Source organism: Carlito syrichta, unplaced genomic scaffold (assembly GCF_000164805.1).
Source record: "Carlito syrichta isolate Samal-C Ts95f unplaced genomic scaffold, Tarsius_syrichta-2.0.1 Scaffold302536, whole genome shotgun sequence".
Lineage (NCBI taxonomy): Eukaryota > Metazoa > Chordata > Mammalia > Primates > Tarsiidae > Carlito > Carlito syrichta.
Window position 1 is genome coordinate 55,134 of NW_007246632.1, and position 20,811 is coordinate 75,944.

The 20,811-nt window shown below is 37.6% G+C and overlaps 1 protein-coding gene across 1 annotated transcript in view; it reads right to left on the reverse strand.

Moving 5' to 3' along the window:
- Nucleotides 1-1,862: 1,862 nt before the first annotated feature.
- The window catches only part of LOC110595522, a 59,580-nt gene continuing 40,631 nt past the window's right edge, over nt 1,863-20,811 (reverse strand). Inside the window, exon 2 of the mRNA XM_021711731.1 lies at nt 1,863-2,006. Within this exon, the coding sequence (XP_021567406.1) occupies nt 1,863-2,006 (144 nt within the window). The remainder of the gene's footprint in view (nt 2,007-20,811) is intronic.

Consider the following 20,811-nt stretch of genomic DNA (forward strand, 5'->3'; position numbering starts at 1 on the left):
TAGTAAGGAGATTTATTTGGGACATAGGATTCCTTAATATATATGTGGATCCCTATCCTGAGTGTAAAAAAACTGTTCCTAATTGAGAGGCAGAAAACAATAAATGGAAGAAAGACATAAATAGCAGCATATCAGAAGTTAAAAAACACCTCAGATTTTATAGCTAGGCTATTTGGGTTCACTCTTGGATCTGCCTCTTACTGTGAGTCCTTGTGAAAGTTACTTAACCTCTTTATTACTCAGTTTCCCCATCTGTAAAATAAATAAATTAATAGTACCTACCCCATAGGATTATTATAAGGATTAAATTAGTTATAATTAGTTAAGTGCTTAGAATAGTGCTAGACAAACAATAACCCCAATACAAATGTTTGATAAATAAAGGAAGACATGAAAAGTGAGAAAATAGTGGACACTGGTGCCTTGAATACACTGCTTCATTTCCTTCTACAGAGCCCTTAACTTTCTACAACTGGAACCACTTGATTCTTACTAGTAAGCTTAACCCCGTTTCCGGTCTGACCCCAAACTGTTCCTGTGCAGGATGATTTAAGAAGCCCTAGTTCAGTAGTTTAAGTGATTCAGCATCAAGTCAAGCTTGCTATTATTCTTGTCCTGACCCTGTGTCCCAGTTTTAGTCCCCTGTTCTTATAATCAAGTCCCAAACTTGTACTCTAGTTCTTGCATTCTGCTCCCCTGTGGCCGTGTCTCAGCCTGCGGAACCTGCTCAGGACCTCCAGTTCCTTGGAGGTAAACGTCTCTCGAAAGGGAGCCTATGGACTAGACACACTTTGTTTGGCAAGCACAGTGTTTGAACTTTTGGAAATTGGTTGCCTATATTTAGAAATTGCAAACATGTACATTAAAAATTCAAATTTCCAACTCGTTTTGAAAAACTGGATGATCTGGCAACTCTAGACGCCAAGTGGCTGCTGCCCTCTTTGGAGGGCCATGTGCTTTCTGCTCCTCACTGTCCCCGCTCCACCTGTTTGACTTGTTTCTATGATTTGCCTGGTCATTGTAGGCATTTAAGGTTGGGGTCTGAGACTGAGAACAGTCAATGCTTACCAAACACTTTGTGCCAGGTACTGTTCCAAATGCCTCACATGCTTCATTCATTTGATCAAAGGCCAGGAGTCAATTTGTTCTTATCCACTATCCCTGCAACCCTTATTCCTTGCCTTATACACTGTCTGCATGAATCTGTGGCTGTCCTGTCTTCCTTAATCACTATTCTCTACCCATTAGCTAGGAACCACTCAGGGCTAGGAACCATTATGTGGGACTTTCATAATGTCAACCACTCATCCCCAGTGTGGCCTATTGCTGGCCACCAAACTTCCGTGCCCAGACTCTATCTTCAAGAACTTTGACCATTATAGCATAGATGTGTGGTATAAACAAAATGCTGGCTTCATTGATCTGCCTGATCCTACTGTCTCATGTTCCATGCTTTTTTAAAAACTGTACAATTCATTATATATTGATAGACTGCACCTCACAAAATTTTTGCTCTAATTCTTATTAGACAGAATACCAAGAAAATCCATCAAAATAGTCATCGAAAACTTACTTTATGTTCTAGGCTCTGTAACAGAAATTGATTTGACTATTCCTTTTATAAGAACCCAAAGAAATTTGTCCATGTCTGCTATGAGCAATTCAGTCTCTTTCCAGTGTACCACCTAGCATGCTAACATTATTTGGACAGAATTGGTTGGTGTTTTTTCATAATGGACCCTTATATTTTATAAAATATTAATAAAAGAGGAAAATAATTGCATGACAAAGCCAAAATTTAGTAAACATTAAAATAAATTTCAAAAAACTAATTCTATACATCATTTCATGAGATTATTTTGCTAAGACAAAACTACGTGTTGACTTTTCAGTTCAGCTGGAAAAGTTCTGTCATAGTTTTTAAAGAAAGTCTTAATAAAAATGTTACTTACATAAGGAATTGTGTCCAAAGTATCTGTGTTGACAATTATGGGAGCAGGGCTGGCCTAAAAAAGAGAAATAGAAAATAATTTTAAATAACAGATAGTTGATTCTGAGACAGAGTCTGTTAACTCATTTAACAAATAGCTAGCTCAACAAATCTTCGTTGAGGACCTGTACGGGCACTGCATCAAGTGTTAGGGGGATAAAGAAATGGCTCAGAGTTCTTTTACCTTTCCCTATTTCAAATATTTGTTTTCTACATTTATCACAAAAGGAAATAAAGTAAGGATTCTTAGAATTTACAGTCATTTTCTCATAAATTCTACAGAACAGTGTAGAAGATGAGGACTTGTGCTATATATGAAGCAAGAGTTTCTAAATACAATGGGTGAGAGTAAAAATTTATAACATTTCTGTATAAAATGTCTTTGCTAAAGACATTTGGTTTATCTCTCAAAGAAGCAAAATTAAACCTAAACCAATATTCATAGTTCTCTTAAAACTACATTTTGAGAGCATGTTGTATTCAATGCAAAAAGGATTCACTTATCAACATCTATGTTTATCTACAGGCTGTGTCATATATTTTCTTTGTCATTTATACACCTCTATTCATATATCTTAGAAATCCTTAGATGAAAATTAAAAATTAGTCAAGGATGACAGAAAACCATATTGGATATGTTAAACTTTCTTTTAAAAAATTGTACAATATGCAGTAATTCCCTTTAAGGTTGAGTAGGAATCTGCAAAACTGATAAAGATTGCTACAAGCCCAGTCATTAGAAAATACGAGATTGAAATCTCTATTTGCATCACCAATCTGACTTCATGAATATTGAGTAGACCTATCTTTATTTTTTAGTTTCCTGAATTTTCACAGCAACGTTCCCTTTATCCCCAAATGAATCTTTAGCCTTCGTCCCAAATTACAGATTTCATTTAGATAAAGGAAATACTTTCATCATGATTAATGGAGAACTGTTCTATATGACACGGTGGTTTTGGAAAGCACTCAGCTTCTGGGACATTTCATTAGCTGTGCCCTGGAGTTAACAGAATTAACAGCTTTCTAATGTCAATCTGTGCCTGTGGAATCCTAATCAAATGATAAAATTCATAGCAAATCCAGCAGGTTTAACAACAACAACAAAATTCCACATCTTCACTAAAAACACCAGGCATGGTAAATGTAACCCTGACTTACATATTTACATAGTGTATCAACTAGTCATTCATGATAGTTAGTTTCATGATTCTCAATGGGAAGTATCTTGTGGGTAAATATGGATTTTGAAGTAAGATGGTTTTCCTGGACCTCCCCCTCCCCCCTACACAAATGATTCTTATTAAAAGGTACGTGCTTTAGAGAAAAGGATATGAGGTTTGGAATCAGAAGACGTGGACCCAGTGGTGGTTCAGCAACTTCCTGATTGTATGATTTGGGGCTCAGTAACTTTCTGGTGGTGAGATCTGAGGGCAAGTCTGCTAACCCTTTCTGACTCATTTTCCTTCTCTGTAGAACGGAAACAGTAGTAACAACTTTCCAAAAGGGTTGAAGATCAAAAGAGATTATATATTTGAATGTGTTTTGTGAACTGGAAATTTCAGAATTAATGTTAAAAATTATTAGCAAGTGTCCCTTAAGACAGACTACTCATTAACAAGGGTACCTGCATAATGAGTATTTGTATGCCTAACCCTGAATTGTACCCCACATCTTCAAAATTGAAAATTTTTAAAAAAGAAAAAGAAAAGATAGACTACTGTGAAGTTATATTATTAGATGGTTTGTGAACTGTTTACACCGCAGAGATCTCAATGCTAGGTTAGTGGCTACAACTGGACTCAAGAGGCCTAATTAGATTGTGTGTTCTAAGACAACCTCTCATGTCAAAGGCAATAATAACCATTTACTAATATGCATTAATGTATTACAATTTATTAAATGTGTGTAAGCATATGCATATATATCCTCATTTAATCTCCACAAAACTGTACCGATGGGGCATTATTATCACTACTTCTATGTTATAGATGGACAAACTGATGCTCAAGGAAAATGAGAACTGAAATTTGAACACTGACCTAATGTCAAAACTCAATTTTTCCTTACAAAGCTGCTCCATGATCTCAGGGGGGAGCCCTATGCTAGAGCATCATACAAGACCTAGACAAAGCAAAAACCACCCTGAAAGCAAGAGATGCTTAAAGGAACTGAAGGTTAAATGTTGGTAGCAATTTGGTGGGGACTTAATATGTACTTTTTTTTTCCTTTAGTTTTTGTTTGCTTGTTTTTAAGTTGAGGTCGCACTCTGTCACTCAGGATGAAGTACCAGTGGCACAATCAGGCAGCCTCAACATTCTGGACTCAGGTGATCCTTCTGTCTCTGCCTACCGTGTAGCTGGGACTACAGGCATATGCCACCATGCTTGGCTAATTTAAAAAAAATTTTTATAGACATGAGGTCTTGCTTTGAGGCACATGCTGGTTTTGAATTCCTAGACTCATGCAATCCTCCTCTGGCCTCCAAAATTGCTACCACTTTAGGCGTGACCCACCATGCCCAGCCTGCTTTCAGTTTTGACAGCATCTCTCCTATCCTTTGTGCTTGGTTTCCAAGACTCTCAAATGTGCCTCGTAGTCACGACTAGACTGAAAATTCTCTGAGTATCACACCCAACACTTGAATTTACCTCTATTGCCCAGTAGAGCTTTGATCAACAAATAGGTATTGATTTGATCTTTTTTTCTTATAGATTATATTAATGTGTTATGGAAATAAATTTCTTACATAAACCCATTTCCCATGCTATGCCATTTATGACTTTTGCATGTTTTGTTGCTATTTTCCATTTTACCTATAAAATGTATTCTTTCCAATAAGACTCTATGTTTAAAAATTGACAAGCCTGTAATCCCGCGCCTTTGGGAGGCCGAGGGGAGTGGATTGCCTGAGCCCGCGGGTTCGAGACCCGCCTGGGCAGCAAGACCTCGTCTCTACAATAAATAAAAAAATCAGCCGGGTGTGGTAGCGCACGCCTGTAGTTCCAGCTACTCGAAAGGTTGAGGCGGAAGGCTCGCCGGAGCCCAGCAGGTCGAGGCTGCGGTGGCCGGGAGGGGCCACTGCACTCCAGTCTGGGCGACAGAGTGAGACACCAACTCAAAAAAAAAAAATATTGACAAGAATTGTATACTTCTCTAGAATTCTCCACAGACTGTGTACACAGGAGGTCAATAAATACTTAGAAAGCATTGGCTAAATGTAGTGAAGTATAGATAAGACACAAAGGAAAGTAATATATCTTCATAAACTTTGTAGAGCATTTCTAAGATAACCTGAAAATCTCTTATGTTACCAACATGATTGTGACTACTTTTCCAATATTCAGTATCACCTTCTTCCTTTCTTCAGTCATTATTACTTAACTGAATTGAGCTTTTATAAAGTAGTAATTAATATTAACAGGTTGTGGGATGTGTGAATCTTGAAATATAAGATCTATGTTATGTGGAATGTATACGGAAAGCTTGTTACTTCTTGGTGCTAAAACGATCCAGAAGCCACAATTAATACCTGTACCTCTAAAAGTCAATAGAAATGCATGAGCAAACAGGAGGTGTGAATTGTGTGAACACACACATATATTTGGCATGGGCAACTCCCTGGTATGAGTGCCAAAGAGATGCCATGGTGGGCTCTTCTGAGTAACACACTACCCCACTGTGCTGCTACAGCAGGCTCTCTGAAGACTCTCCCTCTGCTCTGCTACAGGACCCTCACAGCCTACCCCAGTCTATTTTTACAGAATTTTTGGTAATCCTTTAGGCACTCAGTGACACCTATATCCACAGAGAATAAAAATTCATAGTGGTAGAAACACAGAATGTAGTTGAATTTCAAGCATGGTCAGGAGTATGCTCTTCTCATCAGTTAGTAATTCCAGATCTTCTTTTAGCTCAGCCTGGCTCCTGTTTCTTTGTCCACTTTTGCAATCAAGAGAATCCCTGCATGGTTTGATCTAGTTTGGTCTCTGAGTCTTAAAGACAAATTTCCTGGTTACTTTGATGATTCCCTTCAGGTTTTTTCTCTACACTCCACACTGCTCTGCCATATGCACCCTCTCTTCATATTGGATATCATCTTACTAGACCTCTTAAACAAACTGGTGACTTAGCAGATTCTACTCTCCCCTCTAATATGTTTATTTATCTTAACTGGGAGGAAATTTATAACACATCTGAAAAACAAAAAAATAAAACCTATCCTTTAAATCAGAAATGTCAAGGCTTGTTTTTATGTAAATCTAGGCAAGATTTCAAAGCTATAAAGGATTAAGAAAAATCAGTCTTTTGGGGGGTGAACCAAACGATAAGAGGCAAATGGTTTGCCATTTTATTTTGATCTGCCTTTTACAATACATGCTCTTCCATGCAAAGAAAGCCAGTTAACAGCAAGAAGGAAGAATACAGTTAATCACAGAGAAGCAAGCAGAGAGAATATTGATAACATTTAAATTATTAGGTCAAATTATTCACAAATTATTCACAAGCTACCTTCTTGTGCATGGGTTTCATTAGATACCCAAATATTCCTAAAATACATCAATAACTTTGCTTATGCTAGTAATAGATAAATTTCTGTTGTCTGTTACCAAGAATTTCTAAATAAAAAAGAATCAGACATAATGAATGAAAATTCAGAGGAGTTCATGGATTCTGACTGGGTTATTTCCTGATATTTGTTCACTGCTGGATCTGGGAAATACCTCTGAAATAACTAGGCAGGTGGCCATACAATCAGCCACAAGTCTGCTAAGAAACACTCTCTGGGAAGCTTAGTACTAAGAAGCTCTGGCTTATCAGTGGGAAGCGCAGAAGACTGAATCTAGTACCTAATCTTTTAAGAAGCAAGGTAGAAAAGGAGAGAAACTGGCTAGCACATCTTGTGAGCATCAAGAACTGAACAGTAATGCTCATAAGACAGGGAATTATGCAAGAGACTTCAACTGACCTGGGACATGTGAGTGGAAGCCAGGTGGGTGTCAGTAGGCCAAGTTAAACAGGAGGTAAAAAGTGGCAAGAAAAATGGACGAGCTGCTTTTGGATATTCTTGGCTTACCTTTTCAGCCTTGTAGGCCATACTCCTAAGTGGGCAAGAAGATTTTTTTTTTCCATTTATAGGGCCTCAGACCCAATACATGCTTTTTATATATGGCATGAAATGACATTTTGAAACAAAATAAAAGTCATTGAAAGTTTCTTCTCTTGTTCATGTTCCCTCTCCATCGTGTGTGTGCATGCGTAAGCACGTGTGTGTGTGTGTGTGAGTGAGAGAGAGAGAGAGAGAGAGAGAGAGAGAGAGAGAGAGAGAGAGACAGAGAGATTTTACTGTGACAGCTGGAGATCCCAGAACCTCTCTAGGTAAATATTAGCTGACTTAGACTGGCTACTACAACATATCATGTTGACAGAATTTTAGCTTCACAATTCACACAGAAGATAGCCATTAGGATGAGTCCCAATCAGTTTATGTTTTGATCTTGGCTAGGAAAGTAGAATATTGAGATTACCACCCACACATCCCATTATGTCTGAAATAAGTCATCCAACATTAAATACTGATTTGGATATGCTGAATGTTGAACTCAGGATAAGAATATTTTGTGTTAGCTTTTTCCTCTAACCCTTCCCATCCCATCATGTTGGTTTATTCTGGAAATAAAAATGTGTGGTTGGGAGAGGGACTTCTATCTCCACTTCCGGACCCATACTCTTATTCTCCACTGGAACTGAAACCCTCTCTTTCTTCTCCTTCTTTCTCACAATCTGTTAGGCTGAAGCCCTCCCATCCCAAGATGTTGGAAGGACCTGATTCCTACTTGAAGGATTTACCAGAAACCTACAATTACCACTACCTGAAGGCTTATAGTATCATGACCCAGTCAACCTAAATCCCCTGATATATTAATACTAGGATAGACAATAATAAGAGCATGTACTTATATAGCACTTACGTTGTGAAACACAACTCTGTGAGACAGGTACTGTTATTCTCAATTTAGAATTGAGGAAACAGAGGTTAAATAACTTTTTTCAAAGCCATGTAGCTGATAAATAGACCATCTTCAAGTCCAAGCAGTCTGTCTCCAGTGTCTTGTTCTATAGCTTCTTGGGAGGAAATCAGATTTCACCAGATCTCCCTGGATTCTAATTTTTGCTGTTGATCAATAATTTACAAAGCCATTCCAAGCCCAAATTTATTCTATGTACCTTGATCTTGGCTGGTCCAAGAACCCTCCCCTCCTTACTCTGGCCCAATTACTGAGGCCCAGTATTTCATGTAAACAAACCAGCAGGAGCATGACTTAGGAAAGGACCCAGGCACACCCAGACTGACTGATTCAGACACTCTTTGAATTGATCCCAAATAAATTGTCTGGTAAGTGACTGATTAAAGTCATATTGTTGGTTGCATGTGAGAGAAAAACAAAATAGAAAGAACGTATATACTCTAGAATCATGGTATCTTTAAAGCTCTGATTTCAAAAAACATTTAATTCCACTCTTACATTCTATAAATATGAAAATGAAGACAATAAAGTGAAATGACCCAGATCTCACTAGTACTTAGTATCAAAACTGAGGATAAGGTAATAATGATAAAATAATAATAAAATATTAAGCATATATTGAGTGATTGTTATGTTCCAGGGGCTGTGAAATGTATTTTTAGATATATCAATGCACTTAATTTTACAATGTTCTAAGGAAAACATTATAGTTGCCACAAAAAGGAAGAAGAAAGAAACAAAAGAAGGGAAGGAGGGAGAGAGGGAGAGAGAGGGGGAAGCAAAGAGGAAGGGAGGGAAGGAGGGAAGCAGGGAGAGATGGAAGAAAGCTACAATTGACTAGGTCACTTGCCTTACATCACAAATCTAAGAGGGGCCAAAACAAATTTTTAATACCATGTCCTTCTAGTCCCAGAATCCACGATGATAACCTCAACATCTCCTGATTTCTTCGCCTGAGTTTTCCAGGTTACCAGACTGAAAATGCAATTATTTTCTGCCTGGAAAGTTGCTAGTTTCTCTTTCACAGTCTGAAGAGAAATGTCTCACTGTACTGACTCAAATTCAATTCTCAGAAGGTTTCTAGGTCCCTTATCTCTTGCAAACCCCCACTTAAAAAATGGGACAATGCTATTTTCCAGTTAACCTATTTCTCAAGAAGTTAGCTGGAGAAATAATGCATGTGTGGCAAAAGAGAACTCTATAAATATAAGGTTATTTTATTTATTACTGTGGTTATGTTTTGCTTTCCTGGATTTTCTTCTCCTCATATTCCCTCTCCAGAAGACCAGCTAGGTAGGTGCAGTTTGATCCAGTCCAGCTCCATGTCATCACCACTAATGGTATCATGTCACTCTGGCCTGTCACTTGCTTTTTCCTTATTCTACAGAGACATAAAGTACACTCCCCACAGGTGAGGACACTGAGGCAAGGACAATGAGTGAGTGAACCACATGAGTGGCTAAGGTCTTGGCTAGCTCACACTCAACTGCAAGTTAATGGCTGTGGCAGGACATCTTAAAGAAGCAACTTATGAAAGTTAAGATCTTGGTCCCTGTTCCAAGCATTTAATGAAATGCAGAGATAGTTATCTGCATAGCTTATACCAACTTAGCTCAGAAAATAAAAAGAAAGGATGGTAGATTCATTCATGGCTTGAACCCAATTCAGCTCTGCTTGCTTGAACTCTTAATAATAAAAATAATATTATCATCACTTTACAGATAAGAAAACTGAGGTTATCCAGCTGGTAGTAGCAGGGCCAAGAGTCAAACCTGGCAGTCTGCCTCCAAAGGGGGTAACTCTTAGCCACCGCAAAACATTTGCATCCATACCCTGTTAAGATTTGGCAAGATCCTGAAGTCTGTTCTAGCAAACACAATTTTTCTCACTGTCCCTTGAAAACTCACCATTAGTATTTCATCCCCATGGAATGAAGTGTTGCCATCTCCGTTTGATCCTCCTCAAAATACAAAGTAGTTTAATATTTTGCAGAAAATGGATGAAACCTTTAAGACTTCAGTTGGACTGAGTTGGTGATCTCTTTTTCCCCAGTGCAGAAAACACAGGGCAGCCTGGAGAATGAGGCCCAGAAAGCAGAGACCAGGGAATCAAAGAGAGTTTTCTTACTCCACACGTTTTCTCTAGTATCAATCCCATTGGGATCAAGAAATGGAAACTGCTTGAATTGCTAGTGATGAGGACTCTTCAGACCTCCACCCTGAACCTTCGCCACATACCTCCTTGTACTTCATATAAAAGGCTAATATAAATGACTCACCAAAACTAGATCTACAGCTCAACATGTAAACCTAAATTGATAAATATATCACATCAACCACCAATACTATGCTTTATAATTTATAAAGTGTATTCATAATCATTTAATCATTTAATTCCCATAGGAAGAGGAAAGGGAACTAACATTGACTGGTCATTTACCCACTATATGCCAGGAAAAAATGGTAAGCTTTTACTTGTGTTTTATGTTTACTCTTAACATAATACCAGAGGGATTGGTGGAATGCTCTCTTGTTTATAGATAAGTAAACAGAAGCTCAGAGTGATTCAGTGAATTTCTCATAGTCAGAATGCTAAAGGGAAGCAAAGCTGGGATTCAAACCCAGGTCTTCAGACTGTAAGCCCTTTGCTTTTTACCATCAGATCATGATGCCTCAAACCCCACTGATTCACACTGAGATTTTACAAATCTAACTCCTTTATTTATGCAAATGCTCCACAAAAATGTAATCATCAGCTCAAATCTCAGATGTGGTTTAGTTAATACACCCCATGCCATAATAGTCATATCTCCTTAATTCACTGATTCACTCCATGTGGTGCTATTCCTGGAAAGATCCATGTGGATACCATCTGCTCCTTGTTGCTAAGCTACCAATGAGCTATAATCTTAGCAGTATAGTTGTATTGTTCTGATTTAGGTACCAAATCCTAAACAAACCATCAATAACCTATTTCTTTTGGGTTAAAGTAGGGCCTGTTTCTTCTGTAATATATAGATCAGGGCCTTTCACACAATGAATGATTAATAAATAGTTGCTAATTTTTTTCCTTCTTCTCTTTTTCTTCCATCAGGCTAGGATCCTCACTATTCCAAGCACAAACCTTGCTCAGACCTACCATGTCCTTGTTTTCATTTCTTCTTTTTCCCACATTCTGCATCTGTCATGGCCCACACCCTTATCTACCTAAGCAAATTCTATCCATCCTGCGAGGACAATTGAAGGTTTCAGATCCTCCACGAAAGATCTTATCACTCCAGACTCAATCTATTCATCTCATTCCCCAGATTTTAAAGCATTCATTTTTGGTATTATATCAGTTCACACTGAATTACAAATATTAAAAGAAATATTATGGGAAAGCACCAAGCCCTGACATTCTAAATGAATGTTGTTTTCTGTTCCGTAACGTGTTGAAAGCTAATTGGTTAGTGTGTGATAGTCATAACACCTTGCTTAAATTGAAGGATTTTGAGGGCAGGGCCCTCATCTTACTTTATTTCCTCATCAGACATTCCCACTTACACTCTTTATTTTTAAAGTTTATTTTAAATTCCACGGGTACACAAGTGTATTCATTACGCTCTTAACAGTGCTTGGCATATGACAAACTCTCAAAAGGTAAGTGTTAATTGATTTTTAGACCTATTGGACTAGAATCATAACAATAAGAGATAAGATTCATAAGAAACCCTTGAGGCAACAGAATTAGGTAAAATGGGTAGGCGGGGGTAATTGCATGCTGCCCTCTGGTGACAAGCTTTTGTATCACAGTGCCTGGTAGTGTCCTCGTTTGAGCTGGAGCCTGTCATGCCCTGCAGACCATGCCATTCTGAATCACAGCATGAAAACGAAAGGAAAATTATACACAGAAAAACTCCTTATGCCAACCACATGCTGATATTTTATGTTCAGTCTTTTCTATACTTTATTACAACCCTGTGAAGTACATACTATAATTATGCTTATTTTATACATACAGAAAGTGAATCATGGACATGTAATACAACTTACCCAAGATCACTAGATTAATGACAAGATGGAGCCAATTCAGGAGAAGCTGGAGAGGTGTGAGGAAACATGAGACATGGGAGGAAAGCTAAGGACTCAAAAATAATGAAAAAGCAAAATGGCATCCACAATATTTCTCAGACTTTCTAGATGACTATGAATACATATCCCAAAGACTCACCAAACTAGACATTTATTTGAAGTATCATGCTTACCTTAAACATGGATGTATTTTATACTTTATAATCATCCATGTTTAAAAGAAAAATAATGTTTTAAGTTATTTATAATGGAATCTACCTGATATTCCAGGTAGTTCCTGCATGGCTATCAAAAATCAGGTACTGTATCTTGCTGGAAGTAACCACACTCTAATCAAGGAATTATGTCCATAGTATAAAGATGGCAGAATTGGGAATCAGGAGTCTCAATTTTAGACCCAGGACATTCAGTATCTCAGATTAAAAAAAAAAAAAAAAGAATCACGGAGCCTCCCTATTTATTCCTGTATTTGAACAACAAAGAGTGAATTGAATGGCCTTTAAGAATCCATGTCTCATTGTAAGAATGGCCATCATTAATAAAACAAAAAACAGCAGATGCTGGCAAGGATGCAGAGAAAAGGGAATGCTTCTACGCTGCTGGTGGGAAGGCAAATTCATTCAACTTCTATCGAAAACAGTGTGGCAAATTCTAAAAGAATTTGAATTGACCTTCCATACAATCCAGAAGTCCCACTTTTGGAGATATACCTGGAGGAACTAAAATCACTCTACAAAAAAGATACCTGCACAAGCATGTTTATTGCAGTACTATTCACATTAGCAAAAATATGGAGCCAGCAGTTCTGCCTATCAAAACTGGGTTGAATAAAAAATGTGGTACATATACACAATGGAATATTACACAGCCATAAAGAAGGACAAAATTATGGACTTTGCAACAACTTAGATGGATTTAGAGTCTATCATATTCAGTGATCTATCACAGAACTAAAGAACTGGATACCAAATGTTCTCATTCATAAGCAAACCCTGAACATTTACCATAATACAATAAGAAACAGATTGGCAGCAGCCAGAAATTGCTGGGTGTGGGCACATAACATCGATAAGGGTACCTGACCTCAAACCAGGTGAAGTGGGGACCAAAAGGAGGCCCAAACTTTACCTATACGATGACCACTTGTGTACCTAATCCTGAATTGTACCCCACAACTTTAAAAAAAAAAGTGAAGCAGAGAATCGCCAAGCTCTTTCATCCACCCTTGTCTTACTCCATATTTTATAAGCCTTAACTTCAGGAAAAAAAAAAAATTCCCCTTGCCTTCATTTCCTCTCTACTAGTCAAAATTTGATACTGAGTCATATACTGAAATTTGAAACATAACACTATGGAGAAAGCCTTAAAATATTTCATGCCAGCTGGGCTCGGTGGCTCAGCCTGTAATCCTAGCACTTTGGGAGGCCGAGGCGAGTGGACTGCCTGAACTCACAAGTTCGAGACCAGCCTAGGCAACTTGGCGAGACCGCGTCTCTACAATAAATCAAAAACTAGCCGGGCATGGTAGCGCGTGCCTGTAGTTCTGGCTACTTGGAAGGCTGAGGCTGAAGAATCGTCGGAGTACAGCAGGTGGACATCGGGGTGGCCGTGAGCGTGCCACTGCACTCTAGTCTGGGCAACGGAGTGAGACTCCAACTCCAAATCAAAAAAAAAATTCATGTCTAGATTAGTTCTTTTGCAAGAGGAAACACTAAGGAGAGAAACAAAGGTGAAGTATGAGTTCATTTACTGTTTAACCGTTAGTAATCTGTAATGTGCTCACATCTCAGGTGGGCCTGGAGAATGTTCAGAATGTTCTAAGACTTGTCTCTAAATGGCGGCACTTGGGCAGAGCTGCATGAGGAGCAGGCTAGAGAACATTTTAGTTCCATTTTCCCTTAGTTTAAGTTCTGATAGCAATTATAAGTCTAACAATCTCCCCTGTACTCATTTTTCTTCAAAATTAATGTTCTATTTTCAGTCATCTTCAATGAAGAAAAATGTGGAGAAATAATAGATAAAAAGGGTAAGTGAATAGGGACTAGAAAAACAGAGATTCGCTAAATACTGTTGGCATTTGCTAGTGCTAAATATATTCTGCAGATGTGTTTGTGTATTGTCATCAACTGGGCAAATGAACTCTTTGTTCTACAAGCCAAGACCTACAGATCTCTGGATCCAAAATGCCAACCAGTTCCTAGCCCCACTAGCTGTTCTAGCTTTCTGAGTGGCAGTGACTACATTGACCTTGGTTTCTCAGTTTTCCAGTGCCTTTCAATTTACCTTCTAGTCAGCCTGGCATAATGCAACAATTGTGTGTTTCAGGGTAGAGGTGGAGGAATATCATCTGCTGCTGTGGGCTAGATGAGAGACAGAGAAATAGCATGAGAAAATAATAAAAGGAAGGAAAGGAAGTCAGGGAGGAGGTTGTTTTCTGATACATAAGGACTCCGTCACAAGTTGGAGAATAAATGATGATTCCCAGGCTAGAAGTCTCTTTTTTCTGTGCTCTCAGACTACTTTGTCCATTAGAATTGTAACCTCAGGCACATCGGAACCTTCATTTGTTTTATAAAGGTTGTCCCCAACCAACTAGAAAGGGGATGTTAACTTCCTTATGAATGTAGTATTTACAACTATACATCTCATGGCTCCTCCTTGCCCACTAGAACACAAAAGGAATATTTGCACCTTATGCTTTTATGTTATAGGATGATTACCTTCCAGCCCTGCATGTAGAGTTAGCCAATAAGGTTTTTAGGGATGGCAATGGCCCTATAGAATTTGGTTAAGTCATTTAACTATGGATTATTTCTAAGGTTACATTCACCTATTGATAAGAATTGTATGATTTTTGAGTTTAATGTTAGCTTAATTTTGAATATTATAAAAATAGTAATAAAAGAGTGTAGAATTTGGATTATCTGACAGGATTTAAGATTTTTTTCTTTACTTCTATTATGATCTTAACCAATTAATTTAATTACTCTGAAACTTCCTATTCAGGTATAAATTGAGGTTATAAATTATTACTTAGTCAATATCATGTGGTTCTTCAAGAAGCAAATGAAATCATATATGAAACACTATGCAATTTTTAAAATTATGTACTTGAGATTACATTAAAACATTAGCAACAACAATAATGATAATGATAACCCTTATTGGGCAGTTTATCTGGTTAGGCATTGTGCTATGGGTTTAACTCACATTATCTCATTAGATATCAAACAATCCTAAAAAGATTTGTATAATATCTAATTTCACATACTTTGAAACTGGGGCTCAGAGAATTTGAGTACTTTACTCAAGCTAGCAAGTGGTAGAGCAAGGATTAGACTCAGGTCCTTCAAGCAGATGAAACTCTGTATCAGAGTAAAATGTGGACTACACTAGATGCCAGTTCTACTGTTTTATGTCTTACTACGTCACTATTTCTGATCCCGCCATTTCTACCTCCTGAACTTTGACTTTCATATAAATGATATAGGAATAATAAAACTTGCCTTGCCAAAGCTGTAACAAGAAATAATCTAGTTTATACTAACATGAAAATTGTAACAAGATAAATAAATATAAGGAAGATAGGTGGTAGTAACTATTGCAGCAGCAGCAGCAGCAATAGTGAAAATATTGGTATAGTATGTTTTTTAGTCTCCACACAAGATAAAAAGAGAAATTCCATTGTTCCCAGGCATCTTCCTGCTAAATAAAAATATCTAAATGAAGCTTAAAAGAGCACAACATATCTAGTATTCACTCATTAAAGATTTTGAGGTTTTAATGCATGTATGTGTTTTTGAATTTTGATTTGCTACACGGAGGAGGGCTACTATTATTAACTCTGAACAACAGTCTGTTTTTCTTTTCTGCAACAGATAAGTTTGAGGTTCTATTTTTGCAATTTCCGGGGTGGATATGGGAAGGTAGGAGTGACAAAACATGAGCTTTACTCTGTTGTACAATAGCATATAGCTATGCTAACACCTCATTTTGATGAGTCAACACAAACATTGTATAATGGACAATATTGGAATACAAAGACTGCATCCTGCACCTGGTGTTAATTTTATTGTGAACTCCAGATGTGTTTGCACAGGCATCATGAGACCAGTAGTCGAAGAAAATGCAAACTGCACAAGCAAGGAAGATATAAAGATAGCTCTTGCTTTTTTGTTCAAAAACCAAAAGTGACAATTCCATTCCGTTTTACCATGCAAATGTTCATGCAGTTCTAAGCTGTTGTAATTATCCAGATCGCTCCTGGTATAGTCCCCATCCCCTTAAATTGAACATCTCTCTAGATTGTGTCATCTTTATTCCTTTTACTAATGGAGATTCCATTAATAGCCTTGTTCATATTCTTCAGAAGGAAATGAACTAAAAATTGGAGTATTACTAGACAGAAATGCAAAGAGAAGTTAAGAGGAGTGAAATAGAGAAATGAATCCAACATGATTGAGGAGGATGAGCCAAGTAATATTTAGAATCCAGAAAGGACAAAACACACTTGGAACACCATGAACTAGGACTGAAAGTCTTCACCAAACAAATCCTATTTAGAGCTGACCTAAGCATAGGATGTTCAAACCAGAATTCAGGACCAACAGCAGGGTCCATAGAAGTGATGATGAAGCTGAGACAGATTTTAAGGATGTGTTTGAAACAAGAATGATCATTTCCTCATGATCATCTCACTGCTGCCTAAACCCTTCATTCTTAAGTGTTCATTGGCACGTACAGATTTACTTAGCAAACACCACATTTAAGGCACTATACTTGGCACTGCAGATAGGAGGAAGAGTAGAATCTCATGGAGTTTTTGCAGTGTCATGAGGAAATAAGAGAAACCCACCAAAGCAGAAAAACCGCATGAAAGAGAGAGGCAAAGTATCATGGTGGATGTGAAGAAGAAAGGCAAGTGGGATTGCAGTTAGGACTGGGTCCTCTCTTGATCTTACTGGCTACAGGATTTAAACAAGGTATCTAACCCCACTGATCTTCTAAAATGGAGATAATAATAATGGTCATTTCCTGCTGTTATTGTGATGATATTGAATATAACAGCGTCGATTAAAGCAGTTGGCAGGTAGTTTTCCTACTCTTATTTTTCATCAGAGTGTATTAATCAGGGTTGAAGTAAAGAAGAAGAAGGTATGTCATCTGATTACTAGGCACCAGAGAAGGCTTATGGAAGGGGATGTGAGTTAAGTCCTAAAGGATGGAACCTCGCCCCAAAGCCCAGGGTCCTCAGCTGATTTGTTCATCTTCTCTCCAACTCTGTTCTGCCCTTTCTTGTAGGAGTATCTCCTATCCCTGGATTACTCATCAATAACTGACCCCTGTCTTAGTCACAGTTCTTTGGTTGCAAGAATAGAAAGCCACTTGCACTAGCTGAAGCAAAATCAGGAATTTGTTGTGAGGCTATAGGGGTAGGAAGACCAGCAGGGCAGGCCACCCGGTAGACCAGAACTAAGAACTGGGAGTTTTTAGGGACCCGAAAAGTCACAGCCCAGTTTCTCTTAGTTCCTTTCAGCCTCATTTCTCTCAGTGTCTTTCTTTGAGACCACATGATTTCTCATCTCCTTTTCTCTTTCTACATTTATTTCATTCTTTTATAACTGTACACAAACATTCTCTGCTTTTTTATGCATATAGCCTCAGTTCTGGGCACAGTTGTCAACCTGCAGGCCAGGCCACATACAGCAGTGGTAATGAAGCTAGATATCTGAAAGTCATCTTTTTCCCCCACTGGAGATTATTTTCTAAGGTTTCAGTGCCCTTGTCTGTGCGCCTGAATTATTCAGAGTTCTTTTTATGATTTTCCTGTGGAATTCCTGACCTTAAATAAATGACCCAACTCTCAATCTCATTGTTTCTGATTTTGCTTCTCTAATACTAAAAGAGGGAGATGAGAAGCTTGGGAAGTTAATAACATGCTCTCTTCCATAGTGTTCTCTCATGCCTCAGTGCCTTTGTACCAGCTGTTTTATTCTCTCTCACCTGCCTCACCTGGAAAAACCTTATTTTAAAATTGTCTCAAGGTTTTTTTCCTTTTTCTAGCTTTCCTCGACTATCTTTTCCCTGCATTCCAAGCAGATGGATCACCCCCTTCTTGCTTCACTGACTATGGTTTTGTATATCCCTTAATAACTGCTCCTGTCATACTGTATTGCAGTTATCTTGATTTTAGTGGCTTCCTTCTTATTCTAGTGAGCTGGTTAAGCAAATGGGCTCTAGGGTTGGATCATTGGCTTCAAAGTTTTACCTTTCCATTAGTTAGTTGTAATTATGGCAAAGCTACATTATCTCTTTAAACTTTGTAAAATGAAGATGATACATCAGAGAGTTGTTGACAGAATTGAGTGAGAATACACAGCACGTAGCATAAAGTGTTCGATAAATATTAACTACTATTTGCATACTACTGGTATTTAGCCCAGGGTGTGGAAGACAAGATGTGCTATTTGCTAGAGAAATGAACTTGAATTTTAAGACTACAGAATATTTGGAAAATAATGTTTTGTTTTGTTTGTAGTGGCTTTGAAAAATATCTACTGTTGTTATGCTTTCTGATAATTGATGTGTATCTGTGTATGTATATGTGCAATATTAAACTGCAATGGTGAGAAATGCTGTAAACAACTTGCACAAGATAGTATTAAGTGTGTAACATAGATATATTTACATTTTGTTTATTTCATGGCTGTCCCCAACACTAGAATGTAAATACTCCCAGGGCAGGTGTTGAGTGTGTTCTATTTATTGTTATACATCCAGGCATATCAGTTTCTGACACATAAAAGGTGTTTAATGAGTATTGATTGAATGGCTAAACACATGGAAAAATGGACTATGTTTACACAATTAACAAATGCCTGTTCTGTCCACTTGAAGTGTCCTTTTCCTCAATCACTACTACATGTCAAAATTCTACCTAACCTTCAAAACCTAACTTGGGTGCCATTCCATGAAGCTTGCCCCTTCTCTAAATACGTTTGATAATTCACAGATACTTCGGGTACTCCACACTTTGTATTTAGTATTAAAGTGATTCATAAACCCATCTGAAAATTCTTATGGGAAGAATTCTAATCAAGGGCCCTCCTGATTTATTCGTGTTTGTATCTCTCCCATGCATCGTAAGCTGTATGGCCTTCACATGAGGGTAAATAAAACTTTCTGAGATGAATGGATGTATAAATACTATTACAACTGCTCATTGACAGAAGCCCACAGTTTAGCAGCAAGATGGGTAGAAGAAATATACTGAGGACCCACTTATCTCAGTGTGACTGTTTTGACCAAATCCAAATATGATGATTAGCAGTATTAAAAAAAAAACAATTAACTTTGCACATTGTAGCACGAGACAGTCAGGTACCATTTGGTCAAGGGGTAATGCTGTCTCTTTTACAAAGTGATGGTGTCACAAAGAAGTTATAAGTGCAATTTTGGGCCCTTCTCCTGTGGCTATAATAATGCCTGGCACATAGTGGGGCTCCAGAAAATGTGAGTGACCTGAATGAGTCAATATGTGAATAAAAACACAAGCCAGTTTCTACAAAAAGAACTGCTAATTATGAGACAACTTTTACAAGCATATCCACTCACTTTAATATGATTTCAAAGCCTTTAATTTGCCTGATATCCAAAGAAACTGACTGTCTAGAATAATGCTCTTATGCCCCTGATGATGGAACCAATTTACAAGACTTCATTCATGATTTTAATAAATATATAGAAGCTTACACTGGCCAGGTACTTGTACTAAAAGATATATGGATAGCTCTGTGTTACTGTTTTGCCCTTGGGGCTCTTGGGTTCAGCATATGAACCTGCTTGAGAATACAGATTTGACTTCCATCTTATCACTACTGGAGGCATGATCTGCTTTGTGAAATCAAATTCTGACACTTTGAGTGATTTTTAGTTTGGTTTCCTTTTTCTCTGCAGATTGTTTTGGACAGCACTATCCAGATATCAGTTGCTTTAAGTTTTGGTTCTCTAGGGGCAAATTATATCATGACCTGAGATTTTATGTCAGGTTTATTATTAGTCCACCGAACTGTACTAAATGAAAAATCATTTGTGATCCACAGCTTATTGTGTCTGAGAGAGATGATCCAGACCATCTAGGTAGTTCTGCATGCTAGTGTTGTGGAACCCACACCAAAGAGCACTTACCTGCTTGTGATATTTTTAGGTCTATTTTCCTAAGATCAACTACATTCATAGGTATCTATACTTTCTACACATTATTTGTTTTCTAATATTTGGTTTAGGAAAGGAATTGGGCTTATTTTAATGAAAGGTTTATTAAGATAACCTAAACAATGAAGGGTGTCACTAAGCAAAAATCCGATATGTACCTGTATGTATGTATGTGAGTGTGTAAATGCATGCATGTATGTATAAAACATATCGTTGGGTTAAAAAGTGCATGGAGCAGGGAATAATACTTTTCCAAGGTCTAAATTACACATGCTGACAAAGAAATAAATTGAGATTCAGTTTAAACAGAATTATTCTTAACTGATAATATTTTAATAATGACTATATTTTCTAAAATAAGTCCTCATATAAGGATATATTTAACAAAGACTTGGAAGAAATTTGAGATATTGGTAAATTCCTAATACATTCTGAAATAAAGATTTAGAACAATAAGAAATAAAGCAAACTTGAAGATAACTTGTGCACATTCATGTGTATGTGT